At 45.7% G+C, this 24,550-nt stretch overlaps 2 protein-coding genes across 3 annotated transcripts in view; one reads left to right on the plus strand and one right to left on the minus strand.

Annotated features, from left to right (window-relative positions):
• Positions 1–24,550, plus strand: part of LOC146754602 (uncharacterized) — a 544,359-nt gene that overhangs the window by 472,601 nt on the left and 47,208 nt on the right. The gene's annotated exons all lie outside the window — the stretch shown is intronic.
• LOC146754606 (uncharacterized) lies at positions 2,292–6,191 on the minus strand. 2 transcript variants are annotated; one of them, XM_085527546.1, is made up of 2 exons: positions 5,817–6,002; positions 2,292–4,316 (listed from the first exon to the last, which is right to left on the minus strand). In XM_085527546.1, exons 1-2 carry the CDS (start codon positions 5,832–5,834, stop codon positions 2,589–2,591), a joined length of 1,746 nt encoding a protein of 581 aa, XP_085383672.1. In that variant the 5' UTR covers positions 5,835–6,002; the 3' UTR covers positions 2,292–2,588. The 2 variants fall into 2 exon arrangements, with proteins under 2 accessions (XP_085383672.1, XP_085383671.1); XM_085527545.1 differs by having other exon boundaries at positions 2,292–6,191.

Below are 24,550 nucleotides of genomic sequence, written 5' to 3' on the forward strand. Positions count from 1 at the left end.
TACTGCAAGTGCTCAGAAGCATTACCCTGTTCCAAGACAGCTTGGATCAATCCATGGCAAATTGTTGGGCTGTGCTTCCACCCTTGAGGTAAACGGTTCCAGGTGTACTGAATACCTCTCCAGGTAAAAGCAAACTGTGGCCTACATTTTGCAGCCAATGGGATGGAAAAGAAGGCATTAGCAATGTCAGTGGTGGCATACCACCTAGCTTCTTTTGACTCCAATTCATACTGGAGTTCTAGCATGTCTGGTACAGCAGCACTTAATGGAGGTGTGACTTCATTCAGGCCACGGTAATCTACCGTCAGTCTCCATTCCCCTATGGTTTTACGCACTGGCCATATGGGGCTGTTAAAAGGCGAGTGAGTTTTGCTGATCACTCCCTGATTCTCTAATTGGCAAATTAGCTTGTGAATGGGGAGCAATGAGTCCCTATTGGTGCGGTACTGCCGTCTGTGAACCACTTTGGTGGCAATTGGTACCTCTTGGTCTTTTACCTGGAGCAACCCCACAGCAGAAGGATCATCTGACAGTAAGTTCAGGGATGTTGACACAATTGACAGTGTGGTCCACTGGGACAACTGGTCATTCAAAGACTGCTTAAGGGATGCAAAGTAAAAAGGAGGAGCACGCACAAAAACCACCATTCCTGAACTATTAGTTGCGTTAGTTGCTCCCTCTGGAGCTGCATGCAGATACCAAGTAAGCTTTGCTAACCATGCTTTCAATCTATAATACATTCCTATAACTTCATAGGAAAAAAGGGCTAGCTTAAACATGGTCCAATATGTTTGGAGCATCATAAAAGAGGAACAAATGACATGCAGACCCTTGTAAAGCAAACTTAATTTGCCCGCATTCTCCGCCGAAAATCTGTCACGGTTTGAACGAAAAATCCACCTGCGTCCGTAACAGGGGCCGTGGGTCCCACAGGGGCCCTAGGCTAAAATGGTAGAGGCAACCACTGGGTGGCTTGAAACATACGCAGTACCCCATGCTACTGCTCGAAACACCATATTAGGTCTTGAGAAACAAGTCCTGTGGCGACATGGCACCCCAGAAAGAAATGAATCTGATAATGGGACACATTTCAAAAATTCTCTTTTAAATACTTGGGCCAAAGATCATGGTATTGAGTGGATTTATCATATTCCCTACCATGCACCAGCTTCTGGTAAAACTGAACGATATAATGGGTTGTTGAAAACTATGTTGAAAGCAATGGGTGGTGGAACATTTTAGCACTGGGAGAAGAATCTGGCAGAAGCCACTTGGTTGGTCAATACTAGAGGATCTGTCAATCGTGATGGTCCTAGCCAATCTAGCCCCCTACACACTATAGAAGGAGATAAGGTCCTTGTTGTACATGTAAAGAACATGTTGGGAAAAGCTGTTTGGGTCCTTCCAGCTTCTGGAATGGGCAAACCTATCCGTGGAACTGTCTTTGCCCAGGGACCTGGGTGCACTTGGTGGGTAATGCAGAAGGATGGGGATGTTCAATGTGTACCACAAGGGAATTTGATGCTGGGGGAGTGCAGTCAATAATTTTATGTATCTATATATATATGTTTGCATGTGTAGTGTATTTTAGTTATTGTAGTTGTACATTTAGTTATGTTACATGCAATTCTACTATTTAGCTATCATAGTTTTACATACTTGTATATATATGTATATATATATATTAAGCATGATGTAATAATGTAGAATAAGGGGTGGAATGTCATGGTTTTGTAATTTTGTGATTTTGCTATCAGTATTCCACATCATAACATCATGTAAAGTATGGATACTTCTATTGAATGTGCAGTCCACAGAAGAAGACTACATATCCCAGAGAACAACGGGTGTAATGATAAGTCACAGGACCAGGACACTATATAATCTCGTTCCCAGGCTGGAGTGCCCTCCTTCTTCTCTCGAACTTCTCAGAGAGTGGGAAGCGTTCCAGCCGTGTCGCCTAGATTTCACAGTAGGCCTCTCGGTTTTCAGGGACTCTCTCTCTCTGTTTGTTCGATTTGTTAGCCTCAATTATATTATATCGTGTTATCTTGTATTTCGATATCATATTTAGTAAAATAAGATTTTCCTCCTTAGATTGCCGCTGTTTTTATCCCATTCCCCTTTTGTTGCCTTGTGTAAGGTAACCTAAAGAACTACGTCCATCATTGAGAATGTGCATCTGACGGCCCCATGACCAAGTTACACGCTGATCACACCAATATGGTGAGCTGTAAAATGGCGTTTAATAAACCGTGTGAGACCCTTATATAGGGCTCCAATTTTAGCCTCATACATATACATTACCGAGCACGGGGAGGCCTATCGCGTTACATCCCGTGAGTTCGTGCCGCCTAATACATCATTTCCCCCTCTCCATGCTCGATAAAGTATGCCCCGTTACATCCCGAACGCTAATCCTTAATCCTAATATAAAAATGTTAGTCTCTATAATTTAAACTTAATAAGTTATCTAAAAAGTGAGGTAGACAAGCTACAGAGGTAGGTAGTGCAATATCTAATAACATCAGTAGTTTTCTAATGATTATATCCAAGGCATCTTGGGTTTATACAGTTCCTTCTTCTTCTCAAAGTTTATCATATACCTGTTGGTACTCCATTTTTTCGTTAAACATTCTTTCTATCATACGCTGTAAACAACCCTGGACACACTGAAACAAACAAGGTAAGCAAATCATTAAAGCTAAAAAGAATAAAATACCTATGATTAATACTTTGAGAAACTGCTTAAGCCATGGGCCCAGATTACCAAACAGTCCCTCCAACCAGCTTCCGAATGCATCATCTATTGCGATCTTCTTCGTGTGTTCTTGCATCCATTCCAACTTCCTATGTATCGAATCGCTGTGGTCGCTCAGATTGAAACAACACATCCCTTCAAAGTCCTTGCACCCGTACCCTTGAGCAAGCAGCAGAAAGTCAATTGCAGCTCTATTTTGAAGAACAGCGTGTCTGATGTTGTTAACGTCCATCAGGAGTTCCGACAGGACTGCTGTGGTGACATTAGCTTGCTTCACGGACCAGCATGCCAATCTCTCAATTTCTCTTAGGGCCTGGGCTGAAGCTACTCCCGGAGCTAAGACGGATGCAAAGATTCTAGCTGTGGGACCCCACAGCTGAACCTCATCACTACAATCCTGGTCCAATGTTTTTATTGACCTTTTCTGGCGTCGAGCTCGATCGATCTTTTTCATAACACTTATCATTGCAGTGTGATTGGGAGCCAACAATGTCAGCTTTCCCAAATAACACGGCCCCCCAACTGGATTCTTTGGTATCCCTTGCCAAGCTCTATCCCCACATATCAAAAATATGTCCTTAGGAAGGGCCTTGGCTGTACCATTGCAGTTTATTCCTTCCCCAGCTAAAGGTTCCTTTCGAGAACAACAACCAGAACATGCCAGATCGTCAGGGCCCCAGTAGCATGAGAGATTATAGGTGGACCCGTTAGGATGACGTACCACATACTTCTGATTGTAAGAGAGCCACCTCCCACCCTGCTTTATGCATTGGTCTGCAAATCCATTCTTGGAGCCATCCCCGGAGCAGGGACGGGAGAATCCCTCCACCCTTTCAGCTGAGAAACCACAATATGCCCCTGACAAGCTATATGTGTCAAATTGAATGGGGTTAAGTAAAGTAAAGGGTTCCGACCCAGTTGTTCCCGAGAATGGTGCCCCATTCCCGAGTAGGCCTTCCCATACCCTGCGATTGGACAGTTGACCCGGTGTCCTAAAACCCGAAAAATACAAACATCTAACCGGGCGTTCCCACTTTTGAGAGTTCTTATTCCATGTTACGTTACCAACCGATTGGGATCCAAGAAGCTGCAACTCTGGTGGATCCCAGGGCAAGGAGGTGTTCAGGGATCTAATAAAACATGCAGACATTCTGGCCCAGTCAGTGAATTTAGACTCAAATGCTTTCATAAAGAAAACTTTGTCCACTGCATCTCTCTTGCAGTTGTTCTTATGCACATATCCGTTGAACTCCTTTGGGTCCCACCTGGGTACACCTATAAGGCATGTTCTAAACGGTGATGTGGCTGACTGCAGGCTAAGGCAGAAATCTTTCTGCCCAGTTCGATTAGACCATGTAACCCAAATATTTTCTGGTTGTGATGTTAAGTGAGTACCCTCTCCCCCGGTAATGAATTCAATTACACAAAGACACACAGCAAGTGATACAACAGATGTCCTTCTCGTTGGTACTAGCAGCAGTTCTTTATCTGTTCTTTTTCCTTTTTCTGAAGAGTCACTTCGCGGTTGCGGCTGGCGGGTTCCCATCAACCATGCCTGAAAAGAATCCTTTATAACAGAAGTCAGCGCTTCCTTAGGCAGTTCCGATCCTTCTACTGCCCGTATCAATCGATTGGCAAACTCAGAGAATGACTCTGAGGGACCCTGCATAATCTCTGACCACGGGGCTACAGGCTCTGCTTTTCTTATAAAGTGTATAAAAGCAGAGGTAGCCGCCCCCGTGGTGGCAAGCAGCTCTCCTGGGTGGAGGTCCCTAAGCTGCCTCTCTGCAGATCCAGCCAAATCCGCAGATGAACCTGAAAGCCTCATTAAATCAGTTTTTGGATCTCCCTCCTTCCCATTTGCTGGATGCTGTGGATCGCGCGCAGCCTGTGCTAAAACAGCTTTGAGTTGTATTATCCACTCCTCCTTCCACACAGTAAACTGTACTGGTTCGAGGGCTACTCTCATAAGGCTTTCAATATCATATGGGAGTAGGGGACCTGGGGCTACGAGAGCCTCAAAGGCACTCATTTTCATCGGGGATCTCAATCCCTTTTTGTCAATCGCCTCTATAAACCGAGCAACTGCTTTTGCTTCCAAAGGTACCCAAACCGGTCCCTCCTGTTTGACTACAATTGGGAACACCGCCCAGTCCCGCTCCTTGAGCCCCACCTCTCGCATTGTATCGCAAATGTCAGTCCAATCAGTGGGCTTACGCGATATCTCTCGCTCCTCCCACTTCTCCCCCCTCCTCCGGGGAACCACGACCGACTGGGTGGGGACAGGCAATTCCTTCCGTTCCTCCCCTTTCTCCTCCCCCTTCGCGGGAGACGAAACCGACGGGGTGAAGGCAGACAGTACCTTTTGTTCCTCCCCTTTCTCCTCCCCCTCCTCGGGAGGCGAAACCAAAGGGGTAGGGGCAGGCAGTACCTTTCGTTCCTCCCCTTTCACGGGATGAGGTCCCTCCTCCGGGGGCGGGTCTAGGGGTGGCTTAACGCCTCCACGGCGCGCCTCCCCCCATGACTCTCCCTCCCTCGGACAGGACCCACCCCCCTCAGGTGAACGAAAGCTCTGCAAACAGGGGTATAGGCGGGGATAATATGGCGGCGCCTCCCCAGATGAGGCAACTTCCGCCATCCCTTCCGGAGTTGTTTCGGGCGCCGCCATGGCCATTGTGAAAACGGCCGGCGTGGTCGGCGCCATCTTGGGTACGGAGTCGCCGCAAGGGAGCGGTTCCTCCGCACCCTCCGGGACCCCAGACGTCCCGGAACCCACCCCAAAAACCCCATTCGCGACTGCCTGGATCTTTTTCTCCTCCTTAGCCGCTTTAAGCGCACCCAGGACCAAAACCCAGGTTTTTAACTCCTCCGCCTTATAATCGTTTGTTGCTCTTAGGAGCAGGGCAGCGGTGAAAGATTCCCACCGCTCCGAATCGAGCAAATTACAAGGGGAGGGTGAAAGCTCCGCTTCCTGCAAAAAAGTAATAACGGCAACAATCTCCTTCTTAGAAGGAGCATTCCTACCGCAGTGGGTTTTACAAACCCGTAATAGTACCTTTGTGACGGAATCCATGTTTTTTCTGGTGCTCGACACCGTACGTCCTCGCACCCTTTGTATATATACCCGGGCCCAAAGTCCCACGGTCTTCCACGGTCTCACCGCAGGATAATCAGTAGCTGCAGTCAATATATCGCCCCTCCGGCGCTTCCACGGGATCTAACCGTAGGATTCGCGTCCGTCTCGCAGTTAGCCGTCGCACACTCACTCTCAGGACTGCCTCACACGGGGCACCAATTGTTGCCTTGTGTAAGGTAACCTAAAGAACTACGTCCATCATTGAGAATGTGCATCTGACGGCCCCATGACCAAGTTACACGCTGATCACACCAATATGGTGAGCTGTAAAATGGCGTTTAATGAACCATGTGAGACCCTTATATAGGGCTCCAATTTCAGCCTCATACATATACATTACCGAGCACGGGGAGGCCTATCGCGTTACATCCCGTGAGTTCGTGCCGCCTAATACATCACCCTTTTCCCCCTCCTTTCCGGGCCCCGTGGGGTGCCCACGGGGTGGCTTCCCCTGTCACGGGCATAGGTAAATATAAGTAACCCAAGACAGATTTTTTGGTGGAGAATGCGGGCATAGAGCTTTTTAGCTTTTAGAACGACTCTCTCTTTGCTCTAAAAGAGCTTTGTTAGCTTCGTTATGGGAGTGTTATCATTCCGTAGCTGCTCACTGAGAACGTGACCTTGAAATACCAGACGAATTGTCAACATCAAGGGCAGCTGCACATTCTCAGCATTGCTATCTAACTTTTGTATAGAAAACAAAGGGATTTCTTTCTCCCTTAGAGCAAAGCTAGCTAGCTCTGACTTTTACAGAGCCTGCCAGCTATGAATCCACTCTTCATCCCAGTTGCTCTGTTTAAGGGATTGAAAGCAATTATGATCTTCTCAAAGTATTGGTCAACTATTAACACCATAATTTGGTGTTGTGGAATTGTGCAGGTATATGGCCTAATAAGGTGGATACTGATGGAGACACCTGCCAGGTACTGTTATGAGATGTGGTATGGTCCGAATTTTGGCATCTACACCCCAGATGGAATTGTGAATCGTACAAACACTTCCATTGCAGATGGAATTGCGAATCTTACAAATACTTGCATCCCAGATGGAACAGGCAATTTTACAAACACCACCATGTTTAATCCAGTGTACAGTGTACTATTTAGCTATCATAGTTTTACATACTTGTATATATGTGTATATATATTAACCATGTTGTAATAATGTATAATAAGGGGTGGAATGTCATGGTTTTGTAATTTTGTAATTTTGCTATCAGTATTCCACATCATAACATCATGTCAAGTATGGATACTTCTGTTGAATGTGCAGTCCACAGAAGAAGACTACATATCCCAGAGAACAACAGGAGTAACAATAAGTCACGGGACCAGGACGCTATAAAATCTTGTTCCCAGGCTGGAGTGCCCTCCTTCTTCTCTCGAACTTCTCGGAGAGTGGGAAAAGTTCCAGCCGTATCACCTAGAGTTCACAGTAGGCCTCTCGGTTTTCAGGGACTCTCTCTCTCTGTTTCGTTCGATTTGTTAGCCTCAATTATATTATATCGTGTTATCTTGTATTTCGATATCATATTTAGTAAAATAAGATTTTCCTCCTTAGATTGCCGCTGTTTTTATCCCATTCCCCTTTTTCCCCTCCTTTCTGTGCCCCGGGGGGGAGCCCACGAAGTGGCTTACCCTGTCATGGGCATAGGTAAATCTAAGTAACCTGTGACAGGTTTTGATTATATCACCTTGCCACAATCTCACAATGGTAAGCGTTATGTACTCACCATGGTGGAGGCAACCACTGGGTGGCTCGAAACATACTCAGTACCCCATGCTACCGCCCGAAACACCATATTAGGGTTGGAAAAGTGTTGTATTAGGCGAAATCGGACCCTCGGGATGTAACGTGATAGGCCCTCCCCTGCTGGGTCATGCATATGTATAAAAGATAAGGATGAAACTGGATACCTATATAAGGGACCTTCACATTCCAATAAACGCCATTTTACAGCTCACCATAATGGTGTAACAAACAGCTGTGACTTGGTCGGGGCCGTCGATACACATTCACAAAGGGACTTGACTTTCCAGGTTACCAGATCGAGGTAACAAATGGTGCCCCGTGTGAGGAAAAGTCCTGGAGGTGAGTGTGCGACGGCTAAAACCGCGCTGACGGACGCGGTATCCACGGTTCGAGCCCGTGGAAGCACTCTCGGTGGGGTGCAAAGGGGAATGCAGCGCTGCGCCTATCCTACGGCCGATAGTTCGTAGAAGACCAGGAAGACTTCAGGTCTCTGGGTAAATGTATTCCGTCATTAGAGTAGTATTGCAACTTTGTAAAACCTACTATGGTAGGAAAGCTACGCCTTCTAAGAAGGACATTGCGGCCGTCATTAGTTGTCTTGAAAAGGAGAGGGAGCTTTCCTCTCCTCGGGTGATTTTGGATCACAATAAGCGGGACTCTTTAACTTTTTCGCTCTGTGAGCGCGCAATGAATGAGCAGAAAGATGCTGAGTTCAAAACGTGGGGGTTGGTGCTTGGGGCGCTGAAAGCGGCTCGGAAAGAAGGGAAGACTCGGCTTGGGGCTGCTTTGGGAATTGGGTCGGGAGGCCTTTTCTCTTGCAGATGTGAGGATTTGAAAGACAAAGACAAGGTGGCGGGAGCCATCCAGACCGCACCCATCACTCCGGCTGAACAACGAGCAGATGGCCCCGTCCAGCAGCATTCCACACATTCCACATCCTTATCTCTTGACCAGGAGAAGCCTTCCTCTGAGGCCCCATATCGGTATCCAAAGCAACCGGTATCTTCTGCACTCCTTCGCCCATCCTTGGGGGTGGGGAAGGGGAGTGAGCAGGGGAGGGAGGATGGGTCCTTTCCTCGAGATGGGATGGGTTGTGGGTGTGGTTCCGCCCCGGGGGGCGGGGTGGATAGGACTAACCAAGATGGAAGCCAATTCTCATCAGCGGGGGCGGAGGCAGAGGCGTTCCTAGTCATCATAACCCTTCCCCAAGAGGGTGGGCTGCTGGTCCAGCTCTACCTGGGGGGAGGGAGAGGGGAGAACAAGAGCGACCAAATCTCGGATTGGTCAAAGATAAGGGAGGCATTCCTTTTTATCGTTAATTGGGGGTCCGGTCAGGGGGCCCCGGGCTCGAGTGGAGCCTCTGAAGCAGAAACAAGTCCAGCTGACGAGCGAGCCACGGCAGCCCGAGTTGGAGTCGGTTAAACTCCTGCTGACAACTTGGAGGAGAGGAAGAATGCTGAGGATAAACTGTATTGATTATTGTCATATTGTCACTGTCGTTGTGATTGTTAAATGTTTATGGTATATGAAAGTATAAATGCAAATGGTATATGGAACTGTTAATGTTATAGGGATGTGTAAACATGAATGCTATATGGAAGTGGAATTATTAATGTTACATGGAAGTGTAATTGAGGGTTCGAGTAGTGGAATTGTGAAAAACAAAAAAACGGGAAAAAGATTATAGAAGAACAGTGAGTTAAAATACTGAATGTGATCTGCTCTAGCCAGAGAAGTTTAAGTGCCAGCAAGAGAACGCAAACCCCCGCGCTGCCCCCCCCTCACTGCTTACCCCCCGCCCCTCGGCTCCGCCGCTTGCGAAAGTAAACAAATCGTTACTTCCGAATGGGGACAAAAGCAAGACATTAGAAGTATCTCTTGCTAGTCGGAGCAAGAATGCCTTCATTTTCTCCCAATAATATACACATTTAGGGGACTAGGGTAGGGACTTGGACAAATTTGTTGATGGAGCTTGAAATTGTATGGAGGGGGAATTGTGGTGGTGGAGTTGGATGGAACGGTGGCAGCTTTACTAGAGCAGGTCCTGAAGATCCCAGGATGAGTTTTGCCCGTAGTGGGCTGAATGCAATGTGCACACAGCAGTGCAAAGATATTTGTTTTCTGACAGTTTCAGGTGCATCTCACTCTATACTGCATCAAGAATTACTATATTACCCATAGATGATTTTTGTAACTATAGTAGGAGTAGGTCAACAAGAAAAAGCTTACCAATTAAAAGAAAAAAGAAGAAAGCTAAGGGTGAAGCAAGTAACAATAGAAATAAGTGACTATAGCTGTTAATAACTTTTCTGAGTAGTTTGTATTGTAGAGAGATCTAATATAGTGGTTTGTTATCTTTTAAGAACAGGTGTTTCATCTGGGCTCTGTATCATGCACTGGCCATGCATATATGGAGTACATGTGAAAAAAAACCTGCACAGGAGAGAATCTGTGATGGGTGAGAAAGGCAAAGTGCACTTTGAAGCAGGGGACGCCCTGCAGGCACTGCCTATCGCATCCACCACTACTGTGTTCCTTCTCTCTCCTTTTGGTGGTTTGCCACCTCATAGTTATCGATAAGTAATAATACATTAGCTTAGAAATTTTCATTTATAGAATTGTCTAAAATGAATGCTGGAATGAGTGTGTATATGTCAACTCAAAAATTATGACGTTACATGTAATCTTCTGTTTAGTGTATTATCAGTGAAGGTTTTGATTGAGTGATGGTTATGTTAACATTTAAGTCCCCTGCAGCTCAGCGACACTGGGCCACTGCCATCGTGGTCCTTGATGTGCTGCGACACATCAAGACAGACAATGGCTTGTGCTTCATCTCGAGATCTACTCAAGGAGCATTGGGGAATATCTCACTTGACAGGAATCCCTGGGAATTCCCAGGGACAAGCATTGTGGAAAGGGCCAACCGTCTCCTGAAGGACAAGATAGGTGTCCTTGGGGAGCGGGAGGGTCACAGAGGTAGGATCCTGGTAGCCCAGCAGGCTGAAGTATTGGCACAGCACGTTATGCAATCAATCATTTTGAACGAAGAGGTTATGCCACAGTAAAGGACAGAGAATCGGGAAAAATTTTATGGATCCCATCGAGAAAAGTAAAATCTGATGCAGTGATCACCCAAAAGGGCGGTCTGGGAAAAACAGAAAACTAATCGAATGCTGAGTACTTTTCTTTCAGGCATACTGTTTTACAGAATAAAGTTGCAATAGATTTCCTGCTGCTGGCTCAAGAGGCACAGGTGCAAGGACTTTGAATGAGAAAATGGAGTTCCAGCAGATATACAAGAAGATTTGAGCAGAAGGATGAACTGTATAATATAGCCCAAGATGCCTTGAAAATACTAACTAAAGAAACACTAACATTATTACACACTGCACCACATACCTCTGCATGTTTACGTCACTTTTTAAATAACTCACCACAAAAATTTATATAAGTACTAACACTTTTATATACTAGGATTAGGATCGGCGCTTGCGTTGTAACGGGGCATGGTTTTGTTAAGCATGGGGAGAGGGAGATGTTGTATTAGGCGAAATCGGACCCTCGGGATGTAACGTGATAGGCCCTCCCCTGCTGGGTCATGCATATGTATAAAAGATAAGGATGAAACTGGATACCTATATAAGGGACCCTCACATTCCAATAAACGCCATTTTACAGCTCACCATAATGGTGTAACAAACAGCTGTGACTTGGTCGGGGCCGTCGATACACATTCACAAAGGGACTTGACTTTCCAGATTACCAGATCGAGGTAACAGAAAAGCAAATCCTGTGGCGGCATGGCACTCCGGAAAGAATTGAATCAGATAATGGGACCCATTTTAAAAATTCTCTTGTAACCACTTGGGCCAAAAATCATGGCATTGAGTGGATTTACCATATTGCCTATCATGCACCAGCTTCTGGTAAGATTGAACGATTCAATGGGGTGTTGAAAACTATGTTGAAAGCAATGGGTGGCAAAACGTATAAAAATTGGGAGAACCATTTAGCAGAAGCCACCTGGTTGGTCAACACTCGAGGATCTAGTAATCGTAATGGTCCTAACCAATCCAGCTTCCTACGTACCGTGGAGGGAGATAAGGTTCCTGTTGTACACATAAAGAGAGTGTTGGGCAAAACAGTTTGGGTCCTTCCAGCGTCTGGAAAGGGCAAACCTCTCCGGGGTACTTTCTTTGCCCAGGGACCTGGGTGCACGTGGTGGGTGATGGACAAAAATGGATATGTCCAATGTGTACCACAAGGGAATTTGATGTTGGGGGAGTGCAGCCAATGATTTTCTTGTAGATATATAGGTAGAGTCTCAGAAAATATTTGACGAATGTCCAATTAGGTACAGGACTTAAGATAGAGCGGATGAATGTTAAGGAAACACTTTTTTTCCGTATACCTTAATTAGGCATTCTGTAAGCAAGTTTTCCATCTGGACTCTATATCGTGCTCTGGCCATGCATGTGTAGAGCACACATGGAAAGAAGTATAAGTCAAAAGGAAATATGCTGTGGTGGCTGGGAAGGGATGAGTGCACCTTGATGTGGGGGACGCCATACTAGCGCTGCCTTTCTCCTCTACCGCTGACATGTTTTTCTTTTTCTTTTGGCAGTTTTGCCATTTTCTCAAAAATTAATAAATAGTAGGTCAGGTTATAGAGTTTTGTTCCCAACTTAGGGATTTGTATGGAATAAAAATAAATTGTTGAGAAAATAAGGTTGCTGATTATTCACAACTATACATATGAGTGTGTATGTATGTATAAACATAATGTAATGATGTAGAATAAGAGGTGGAATGTCATGGTTTAATAATCTTGTAATTTTGCTATCAGTATTCCACATCATAACATCATATAAAGCATGAATAATTTTACTGAATCTGCAACTTACAGAAGAAGACTTCATCTCCCAGAGAACAACACGATAGGTCACGGGACGTGGACACTATATTTACTCGGTCGCAGACTAGACTGACGTCTTTCGAGTTCTGGCGTTCAGGGGAGTGTGTGGGAGACTTCACCGTCTCGCCTCGATTTCACAGTAGGCCTCTCGGTTACGGGACTCATTCTCTCTCCTATTTTGCTTGATTCGTTAGCTCAATTTTCAATTATATTGTATTATATTGTGTTATCCTGTATTTCGATATAGTATTTAGTAAATAAGTGTGCCTCCTTAGATCGTTGCAGCTGTTTGCTTTTCCTAATTCACTTTTTCCTTTCGGCCTAGGGCCCCTGTGGGGCCCATGGCCCCTGTTATGGACGCAGGTGGATTTTTCGTTCAAAACGTGACACCCACACAACAATGTCATCAATGTACTGCAGGTGTTCAGAAGCACCACCCTGTTCCAATGCAGTTTGGACCAACCCATGGCAAATGGTTGGGCTGTGTTTCCACCCCTTGGGCAAACGGTTCCAATTATACTGAATGCCCCTCCTGGTGAAGGCAAACTGTGGCCTACATTCTGCGGCCAAAGGAATGGAGAGGAAGGCGTAAGCAATGTCAGTGGTGGCATACCATTTGGCTGCTTTTGACTCCAGCTCATACTGGAGTTTCAACATGTCCAGCACAGGAGCACTCAGTGGGGGTGTTACTTCATTCAGGCCATGGTAGTCTATCGTCAGCCTCCATTCTCCACTGGCTTTATGCACTGGCCATATGGGGCTGCTAATAGGTGAGTGAGTTTTACTGATCACTCCCTGATTCTCCAACTGGCTAATCAAGTCATGAAGGCGGAGCAATCCCTGTTGGTGCAGTACTGCTTTCTGGTTGGTGCAGTACTGCTTTCTGTGCACTGTCTTTGTAGCAATCGGTACCTGCTGCTCTTTTACTCATAGCAGCCCCACAACAGATGGGTCCTCAGACAGGCCAGGCAAAACAGACAGCTGCTTAATGTTGTCCATATCTACAGCAGCTATTCTAAAGGCCCATCGATACCCCTTAGGATCCTTGAAATGCCCCCTTTTGAGGTAATCAATACCCAGTATACACGGAGGACGTGGACCAGTCACAATTTTTTCCCAGTCTTTGCCAGTGAGGCTTACTTTGGCCTCCAGCACAGTCAATTCTTGAGAGTCCCCAGTCACTCCAGAAATATGGATTGATTCTGTCCCTTCATGACTGGAGGGCATAAGAGTGCACCGTGCACCGGTATCCACCAGCGCTTTATATTTCTGTGGTTCTGATGTGCCAGGCCATCGAATCCACACAGTCCATTAAACTCTATTATCCCTCTCCCGACCCTGACTGAGGGCAGGGCCCCACTATTCATTACCTGTGATGACTGGAGCAGCACTACTAGCGGTTGGTCTGTTTTGTAGATCCCTCACCAGTGCTCGTAGTACAGTAGTAGGCTGGTCATGCCACTTCCTCATGTCTTCTCTGTGGTCACATAGGTAGCGCCACATGGAAACATGCGGTGCAAACTTACTGTTGTTCCTTGCTCGAGCTGGAAAGTGTGTGCGTCTAACAGCTGAGACTTTTGATGATACAGGTTGGGAGTAGTGTTCATCACCTTAAATTAGTTTGATCAGCTCCTTCAGTAGACTTCCTTGATCGTTCTGATCTTCATCAAACGTTTCTGATACTTGTACTTGTTTGTCACGATTTCTTGTGCATTTTATCCAGTTGGTTTTCTACTCGTGAGATGGCAGAAATTGTAGTGTGCAGTGGGGGGAGCTGCTGTTCGTAGTTTTGAAGTGTCGTAATCAGTTCAAAAACTCGTGGTCTTCTCTGTTGGTCCTCGTATCTTCCAAACGTTGCCACCGGTGTCTGTGAGTATCTTTCTGATGCTGTACATGTGAGTTTCTGCCACATGCTAGGTGTCATGGTTTGAACGAAAAATCCACCTGCGTCCGTGACAGGGGGCCGTGGGCCTCACAGGGGCCCTAGGCCGAAAGGAAAAAGTTAATTAGGAAAAGAAAACAGCGGCAACAATCTAAGGAGGCACACTTATTTACTAAATACTATATCGAAATACAGGATAACACAATATAATACAATATAATTGAAAATTGAGCTAACGAATCAAGCAAAATAGGAGAGAGAATGAGTCCCGTAACCGAGAGGCCTACTGTGAAATCTAGGCGAAACGGTGAAGGCTCCCACACACTCCCCTGAACGCCAGAACTCGAAAGACGTCAGTCTAGTCTGCGACCGAGTTAATATAGAGTCCAGGTCCCGTGACCTATTGTGTTGTTCTCTGGGAGATGTAGTCTTCTTCTGTAAGTTGCAGATTCAGTAAAATTATTCATGCTTTATATGATGTTATGATGTGGAATACTGATAGCAAAATTACAAGATTATTAAACCATGACAGTGGGGTGATACAGCAGAGGAAGTTTTCACAAAAGGAGAGCAGATAATCCAAATTCTTCTACAAGCCGGCTTTGCTATTAAGCGAAGCAAAGTAAAAGGACCTGCCCAGGAAATTCAGTTCTTAGGTATAAAGTGGCAGGATGAATGTTTTCACATCCCAACAGATGTGATCGACAAAATCACTGCCATGTCTCCACCCACTCACTGGCAAGAAAGAGACACAGTCTTTCCTGGGTGCAGTGGGCTTTTGGAGAATGCACATTCCAAACTACAGCCGCATTGTAAGTCCCCTTTATCAGGTGATAAAGTTATCCAGTTGTCACCTCTGTGGGATTGAACAAGGTTTAGGGGACTTTGAGCTCTATGTGTCTTGGGGACCCAATGGCGAGGTGGGCTCCTGGGACATGTACCCACAGCAGTGCTCTGTGCCTTCATTGTGACTTGCGGAATCAATCTCTATAATTCAGAGATGGGTTATAAAGCAGGTATGTTTATTCCAGCGTTGCGCAGCTCCGGGTACAAGGGGGATAGCTCCTCCAAACTTGCACACCGTAAGGAGAAAAGTGTGTTACAGATATAGGTCAAGCTAATACATAATCAATAGTCTCCTCCTCAGTTTGATTACATATTCATTACATTCCCTATGGCCCCATTCCTCACAACCCCATTCCCTCATTCCCCCTGACCCCATTTCCCGCGACCCTTGCCGTTGTTTTGGGGTGAAATTCTTCTTCTGTTTTCTTCTTGGTGTTATCTGCTGTTATCGTTCTCCCATGTCGGCATCATCTTGCCTGGGGGTATCTAATCCTTCTTGTCAGAGGTCTCCAGACAATTTCTTCTTTATTGCCCTCTTCTCGGGCTTTATTTTGACTAAGTGTCTGTAATTCTCCCTTTCTCTGCACTTTTAAATGTTAACTATCTACAGTTACCCTTTGTCTTGTTTTCTGTGAAGTTCCCCTTTCCCTTTCTATAGCAAAGTGTTACGTTGCCTCCATTTTGGGGCTTTTCTCACTCTTCAATTCCCCCCTTTTCATTAATCTAGCAGGCTTTTATCTGCTAGATTCATAATGGGTCTCAAAATAGGCTCCATTCTCTACCTTTTGTCTCAGCTCATGTCTCTTCCAAACCTTATATTCCCTTCTGGTATCCTGGCACAGACACAAAAAGCATCTTATAACAACACAAGTAAAACACACCAAGAGTAGCAAGGTGATGCAGACTAAGAAAAGATGTTTTAGTCATCCTAAATTTGGCAACTAGTAGGTTTATCCCATGGTCCAGAGAAAACTATTCCCCAATCGGTGTTATCCCTGCCTACTCTATGTTTCAATGCAGTTTTGGATAAACAGGATACCTCCTCTTGGACTGTCCATCAGGCATCTGCTGCATCATCCTCAATTGTTTCTAAGGTTACAGAAATTTTCATACAGCAATGTCTCGCTCCAATTTAGGAGTGAGGCATAGGTTCTTTTGATATGTTATGCCCGGCGTGAGATTAAGAAGAAGAGCATTCAAATGTTGATCTGACCAGTTTATTAGAAATGATAGACAACTGAGGGGATGGGGAAGGGAGAGCGATGAAATATCAAAATTAGGGTGATGGGGAAGGGAAAGTGGGCGATAGAAAAAGGTAGAAAAGAGCAAGAATTACGTTAAAGCAGGGAATAGTCACCTCCTGGATGCAGCAGCGTCCTGTAGCACGTTGTTAACGTTGGTCCCGGGCAAAATAAGCGTAGGGGAGAGCAGCAGCGGAGTAGCAGGCTGCAAGCAGCAGATCGGTGAATCGCAGAAAAGATGGTCAGAGTACCGTGGTCTCAAGAAGCGGAGTCTCGGGCAGCGAGGTCCCACGGAGCAGAGTCTCGAGCAGCGATCCCGGAAGAAACAGTAGGCAGCAGTAGGACAACGGTGGAGGAATCTGAGGTCAGATACCTAGAAACCTAAAAGGTTCTTCAGCATGCAGGCATCTTCTTCAGCATGCAGGCGTTCACATAGAGAGGCATCTGATGACAGAAAACCTCCTTGTTTCCGTAGTGAGGCATCTGGTGTCAGAAAACCTAAATTCGGGGTTTGTACATGCCCTTTTTATCCTTCTTCCCAGCCTTCGAGACATTTCGGGAAGGCTCGGGTCAGAGTCGTGTGATTTCCTCAGAGATGGCAATCTTCCTTGAGATGGGCCAACACAAAAGGCCACTTAAGGGCCATTAGTCCTCAGAGATGGCCATCTTCCTTGAGATAGGCCAACACAAAAGACCACTTAAGGGCCATTAATCAGCATCTCATCTCCCTTACGTAGCTCCCGGACTTGTCCATCTCCTTAACAAAGGGATTTCTCGAACCTTAGTTCCTGTGTGTCTCAGACAAAGGGAGTCCTGGAACCTTGGCCAGGACTTGCCTGAACTTGTCCATTTCAGCAAACTTTGAGACAGTAATGTAAAAAGCATGGCCTCTTACAAGCGATACCCCCCTTTTCTTGGGAGTTTTGTGAAATCAATTTGCCATTGTTGCCCTGGAAGGCCCTTTTCCGTGAGGCCCACTTGTGCCCTGCTCCTGGTACTGGGATTGTACTTTGTAGTGTTGGTTTGCCCAATATATTCTCTTATTTTCCCTTATAACCAATTTCCATAAAATACTAAAGGGCATAACAATGTGTCCATTTGGGCCTGCACCCATCTGTCAGCTTGCTCTCTTCCCTTCTAAATCATTAATTGGACTCCTGTCTTCTTTAGAATATTTTACAGGTTTTGACTTGGCTTCAGAGATTTTAAATTTACCGTCTGGAATTGAAGCCTTCTTCAACTGCCTGTCTGCCACCTGATCTCTCATCTTGTTTTCTGTTTCCTGTACAGTGTTACATTTCTGATGTCCTTTACAACATATAATAGCCATTGGTAGATTCACATCAGGCTCTTTTCTTTGTGTGTGAGCAATCCTTTCTCTTTTCAGATGGTACTATGAGCGTGTGGCACCCCAAACACATATTTAGCATCTGTCCATATCATTAAGGCTCTTGTCAAAGCAGTTATTCCAGCCTAATGGGGGAAAGTCCCCACAGGTAATGCTGTGCTTCAATTACCTGGTCTGTAGCAGTTACTGCATGTCCTGCCTTACAGTCTCCTTGTCTCACAAAACTGCAGCTGCTGGTAAACCAGGTGTCTTCTGCATCTTCTAAGGGTTAGTCCTTCAGGTCTGACTGACCAGCTGGAATGTGCAGCTTCAGTTGTTTCAAAGCAGTCATGTCATCCTGGTTCTCCACCAGGGGAGTTCCGCTAAGGAAAGATACTGGGTTGACAATATTAGTCACAATTATTTCTACATCACCCTGCTCTACCAGGATGACCTGATTTTGGGAATCTTTGGGGTGAGAGCCAATGTCCCCCTTTTTGTCACCAATACAGTAAACACTGTATAAGATATTAAAACTGGTATCTTTTGGCCCAGTGTAGATTTATGGGATTCTTGAATATTGAGCACCAGTGCACCCTGGCTATCTCTTACTCACTTCAAGCTGTTTGAGGTTTACCAGTTCATAGCTGTGTATCCATGGTTGGCACCCTCCTGTCATTCCTGGGAACGTATGGAGTTCCTTGGCAGTTTGCGGCCTAGGGGTTTAGCAGATGGCTTCTTTCTCAGTCCTTAAGGTTCAAAGTCCAGCTGTAATCTCCTATCCCAAATATGTCACTTGTTGCTGAGTTATTTGTGCTTTCTGTAAACCAAGAAACTCAGAAAACTCCTAGTCTATTGTACACAGTCCTTTTGTTGCTGGGGCAGCCACGTGCTGCAGTAAAGTTTCACCCTAGGATGGAGGATCCCAGGTCTCAGGCTCATGAGTTGACCAGTTATCAAAAATCATTAAGCTGTTCTCACAACCCTGGGTAACACTGTCCAGGTTAACTGAGTCTCTTCTCCCTCTATTAGGGCTTTCCTATTCAAAGGCAAATAAACTTAGGCTTCCTTTGGCCAAACCAGGCAGAAGAGACATCCCTCAAATCCAGAAGGTAAACTCCACCTATTCATTCCTTAACTTGGTTGATAAAGTGCATGGATTTTCCATCACTGAGTGTATCCATTCAACGATTCCATTACTTGCCCTCATGTCTTCTACCAAACTAAAGCACTTGCTATCCGAAAATTTAGCAAATTGGCAAAATTGGGGTTTTGTACTTGGATTCCCATTCAATTAGTAATTCAAACTCAAAAAAATTTCTCTGTTATTTCTTTTATCCTTCTACAGTCACATATCCTCAAAGGGCACGGCTTTACCCTGACTGGGTGAGCTCTTGCTTTTAACTTGTATTTAGGGCTTCATTTTGGCCTTGATGCCCACACCCCTAAGTGTCTTATTAGAGATTGCTGTAACTCCTGGACGTACAACATTGTTTTTCCCAGTTTGTGTTAAAGCCAGACTTACAATTTTTAATCAGCCAATATTGTTTGACCCTTAGCTCCACTTTTATTAAATTTCTTGCCAGAGTAACCTGGCAGGTACAAGAATTCCTGTATTCCTACTTGTTTTCTTAGCTTATATTTAATTAATTCCAAAAGTAAGCCTTTTCTTGTTGGGCAGTAGCTTCTACTACTGTTACAAAACCGTCTACGGGTAGTAAGAAGCTCCCATATCCGTCAGAAAACGAACTACTTTATCCTGCTTCCACAGCGGCAGTTTCATCAGTGTATCTGCTAGGGTTAACTTCCCAAGTTCTCATTATTCAGCTCTGCAATCAGAGGCAATTCCTTCTCACTCAACTTGGTAGGATTTCTCTACCAGTGTCCCATTGCAGTTTGCACACTACTTTCACTCCCGCAGGGCAGAGCTCTCACTGGGATCTTCCAGCCCCCCTTCACCCCCCCTTCCTCATGGGGAACTCTGGGTCCTATGGCCTTACTCTAGCGCCACAACAGTAACAGCTGTTATTATTCTCAATTTCCTGAACATTTCTGTTTCTCAATCAGGTGTTTGTTTTGTTTGTTGTTGTTGTTTGTTTGTTTTCTTCTTATTGCACACCTCTTCACAGACAGAACACAATATCACACAAATGGGTTGATACTCATTCCACACGGACATCCCTCTATATGTTCATTGTCCCTATCCTCCAGCTTATACATCAACCACCACTGATTACAATATTTAATCAGGATTTTCCGGCACAGGGTTCCTCCTGGTTCCCCAGCAATATCTCGCCAATGTGCCAGTATACACCCCAGGGGTGTATGCTTAGGGACCTCCTTTCCCTGTGATCTTCCTATCATAACTTAATATAAACCACCGTACTATTTTACAAGTAGCAACACTTCCTCCCACCTAACCCCATATGCGTTTTACGACAATGTACTTTACAATAACCAGTAATTTACAATACGAGAATAAACACATTAAAACAGGAACAAACAAGTATTAAGGGGACAACTTTCACTTCGTCCGTCCCTGACCGTTTCCCTCGTGGGATGACAGAACCGCGGGCCGGGACTCCGCACTCGCCCCGCAGCTGTGCTGCGTCTCACTCACTCCACACTCACACGACAATTCAAACAGAATTACAATAAATCATTTGTTAAGCTTAACCAAAGATGTTAAGAACTCCGGTGCTAGTTGTTGACTGAGGTCACCTATATAGACGGTGCTGTACGATACCAATTATCCCAGGATTACCCAAATCACCCTGTAGAAGAGAGCAGACAAGCTCTGCCCTGTTAGCAATCACCTGAGGGTGAGCAATAGCTCTTTTAACATGCGTATGACTTATTGGCCCCTTTGTAGGCACTCCCTAGGGAGTCCTTCTAACCCAGCCAGCAACCTAACCTGTGAGCCCACATCCCTCGGGGGGGAGCACGCCGACTCCTCTGTGCCCTGCGTAGGACATCTCCTCATGACTTACGAGTCCCCCATTTCACATACCTGGTTTGCCGATAGATGGTTCTTCTCTGCTCCTGCAGTGATCAGCTGAGGGAGGGGAGTCATTCTGAGAAATCTTAGGGTGTGCAGAAGGCGTCCCCCTTCTCAGCTGGTCCTGAAGCCGAGCAGAGGAGGTCCCATCTGGGTCACCAAATTGACTTGCGGAATCAAACTCCATAACCACAAAGTAGTTGTAAAGCAGGTATGTTTAATGAGTGATGCACATACACCCTGGTGCAAGGGGGATAGCTCCACCTCACTTGCACCCCGTCAGAAGAAAGTGTGCTACAGGTGTAGGCTGAACTGATACATCATCAATAGTTGGCAGGAATTGGGATACATATTCATGACATTCCTGAGACCCCATTAGCACGCAGTCCTTCCCCCCTTTTGTGTGCATGGTGAGTCGTGGGGATGGTGGGGGATGAAGGCTCATCATCTTCCTCTCTATAAACTTTCAACCCTGCAGGAGGGGCAGCCTCCAAACTGGTTCCAGTTGCCCTGTGGACATCCAGTCACTTCACTGTACTCGGGCTCTTGCATCCTTATCTTTATGGACTTCATGCCCCTTGTTATTCCAGACCCAGTGTCTGCACTCCCCATTCTTCTTTTACCAGACTATCTTTTCACTCCCCCGTCCCAGTTTCTGTGACAGTTTCTTTCTCTCCCTCACTGTGGGACCCTTCTCTCATCCTTCACATCAGGTAGATCAAGCAGCAAGATTTGAGGTGGTTCAGATAGATATGGACTGGCAGAACAAGGGTGAATTGTTTCTTTCCTGATGGGCCCATGATACCTCAGGCCATAAAGGAAGAGACACGACCTATAAGTGTGGTGGAGACCAAGGAATGGGCTTAACTATGGACAGTATTGCACAGGATATTCATGGCTGTGAAACATGTGTCATGATTAAACAAGCCAAAAGGATGAAACTTCTCTGGGAGGAAGGGCGGTGGCAAAAGTATAAATATGGGGAGGCGTGGCAGGTTGATTATATCACCTTGCCACGATCTTGCAGTGGTAAGTGTTATGTACACACCATGGTAGAGGCAACCACTGGGTGGCTTGAAACATACGCAGTACCCCATGCTACTGCTCGAAACACCATATTAGGTCTTGAGAAACAAGTCCTGTAGCGACATGGCACCCCAGAAAGAACTGGGTCTGATCATGGGTCTCCTTTTAAACATTCCCTTATAAACACTTGGGCCAAAGATCATGGCATTGAGTCGGTTTATCGTATCCCCTACCATGCACCAGCCTCTGGTAAGACTGATACAATGGGTTGTTGAAAGCTATGCTGAAAGCAATGGGTGGTGGAACACTGAAGCACTGGGAGAAGCATTGGGCAGAAGCCACTTGGTTGCTCAGTACTACAGAATCTATCAGTCCTAGCCAATCCAGCCCCCTGCATACTGCAGAGGGAGATGAGGTCCCTGTAGTGCATGTAAAGAACATGTTGGGAAAAGCATTTTGGGTCTTTCCAGCCGCTGGAAAGGGCATAGCTCTCCACGGAACTGCTTTTGCCCAGGGAGCTGGGTGCACTCGGTGGGTGCTGGAGAAACACAGGGACGTCCAGTGTGTACCACAAGGGAATTTGATGCTGGGGGAGTGCAGACAGTGATTCCATGTATATATATGTGTATAGGTATGTGTATATGTAACACATGTTAATTGTGTTAACATGTTAATCGTCTCTTCCTATACAGATAGTCATTTGAGGCAACTCCTTTCTTTGGATCGTGGCATCTCCTTTAAAATAAGGGGCTTTGGAAGCTGATCTGTGACCCCAAATCCCCTCAAATGACCGCAAAATGACCCCATAAGTACCCCGAAATGACCCCAAATGACCCTAAAGCCATGGCCATTGTGAAGCTGAGAAAACCAACACAGGAATGTGACACACCAATGGGTTCTGTTCCCTTTATTGCGGTGCTGGGTGCATGGGGATTGCTGCACCGACCCACACAGCCAGAAAAGCAGCAACTTCCCATTGATAGGCATAGCCTATCCGTGGTCATTCATTCCATTGATAGGCATAGCCTATCCATGGTCATTCATTCCAAGGACATGGGCAGAAATTCCAAGCATTAATTCACATCTCTGGTGGTGGTGGGATGAAGGCTAATAGCCATTCTCGCTGTAAAGGCCCAGCCCTTTCAGGGGGGCTGCCCAAACTGGTTCTCGCTGATGTTACATCCAGCTGAGGCATCTGTTCTGCCATCTTATCTTCAAAAGCAGCACATCTATTCTACTTTCTAATCTTCCCATGACAGCAAACTCTGCGGCCCACTAAGTTCTGTTCCTGAGCTGACATTCACGCGAGCCCTTTGTCCTTCAGGCTGTATCTGATTAAGTTGTGCAAGAGGCTGTTCGCAAAACGTAGAACAGCAACTCTCCTGATTCACAAGCCTAACCCTGACGCAAACACTATCCCAAAACCTACATCAAACCCTAACCCTAATCCAATGCCGAACCCTAACCCAAACCCAACATAGACACAAATACAAAATCTAAACCTAAAACTAACCTTAAAGAACCCACACCAACACAGACGCAAACCCAAAACCCAAACCTAACACCAAACCTAAAGAAGCCAAACTTAACAGACGCAAATCCAAACCCAAACCTAAAACCAACCCAAAAGAACCAAATGCCAACACAGACACAAACCCAAACCCCAAACCTAAATCCAACCCTAAAGAACCCAAAACAACAGACACAAACCCAAACCCCAAACCTAAAACCAACCCTACCCCAAACCCAACAGAGACACAAACCCAAACCCAAACCCAAAAAAATCACTAAAGAACCCAAACCATCATAGACAGAAACCCAAACCCCAAACCTAAAAACAACCCTAATGAACCCAAACCCATCATAGACACAAACCCAAACCCCAATCCTAAAACCAATCCTAATGAACCCAAACCAACATATACAGAACCCAAACCCCAAACCTAAAACCAACCGTACCCCAAATGCAAAGCCAACAGAGATACAAACCCAAACCCTAAACCTAAAACAACCCTAAAGAACCCAAACAAAACATAGAAAGACACAAATCCAAACCCCAAACCTAAAACTAACCCTACCCAAAACCTAAAACCAACCCTACCCCAAATGCAAAGCCAACATAGACACAAACCCAAACCCCAAACATAAAACCAACCCTAAAGAACCCAAATCCAAACCTAAAACCAACCCTACCCCAAACCCAAATCCCAAACCTAAACCCAACCCTACCCCAACCCAACACAGACACAAACCCAAACCACAAACCTAAAACCAACCATACCCCAACCCAACACAGACACAAACCAAACCCCAAACCTAAAACCAACCCAATCCCAAACCCAAAAGAGACACAAACCAAAACCCCAAACCTAAAAACAACCATAAAGAACCTAAACCCAACAGAGACACAAACCCAAACACCAAAAATAAAAACAACACTACCCCAAACTCAAACCCCAAACTCAAACCCCAAATCCCAAACCCAAACCCAACAGAGACACAAACCCAAACCCCAAACCTTAAACCAACCCTTCCCCAAACCCAAAAACCAACCCTACCCCAAACCCAAACCCCAAACCTAAAACCCCCCACAAACTCTTCTGTGCTTCTATCATCATTAAGGAACACCCCAACCTACCAGGACCCTTCCAACACAAGCCGAT

This window comes from Coturnix japonica, chromosome W, assembly GCF_054131305.1.
Source record: "Coturnix japonica strain WE chromosome W, WE-NBRP24, whole genome shotgun sequence".
Classification (NCBI taxonomy): domain Eukaryota; kingdom Metazoa; phylum Chordata; class Aves; order Galliformes; family Phasianidae; genus Coturnix; species Coturnix japonica.

Excerpts from the sequence above, each read along its gene's own strand:
- LOC146754606 (XM_085527545.1), bottom strand. The coding sequence starts at position 5,834 with ATGGATTCCGTCACAAAGGTACTATTACGGGTTTGTAAAACCCACTGC.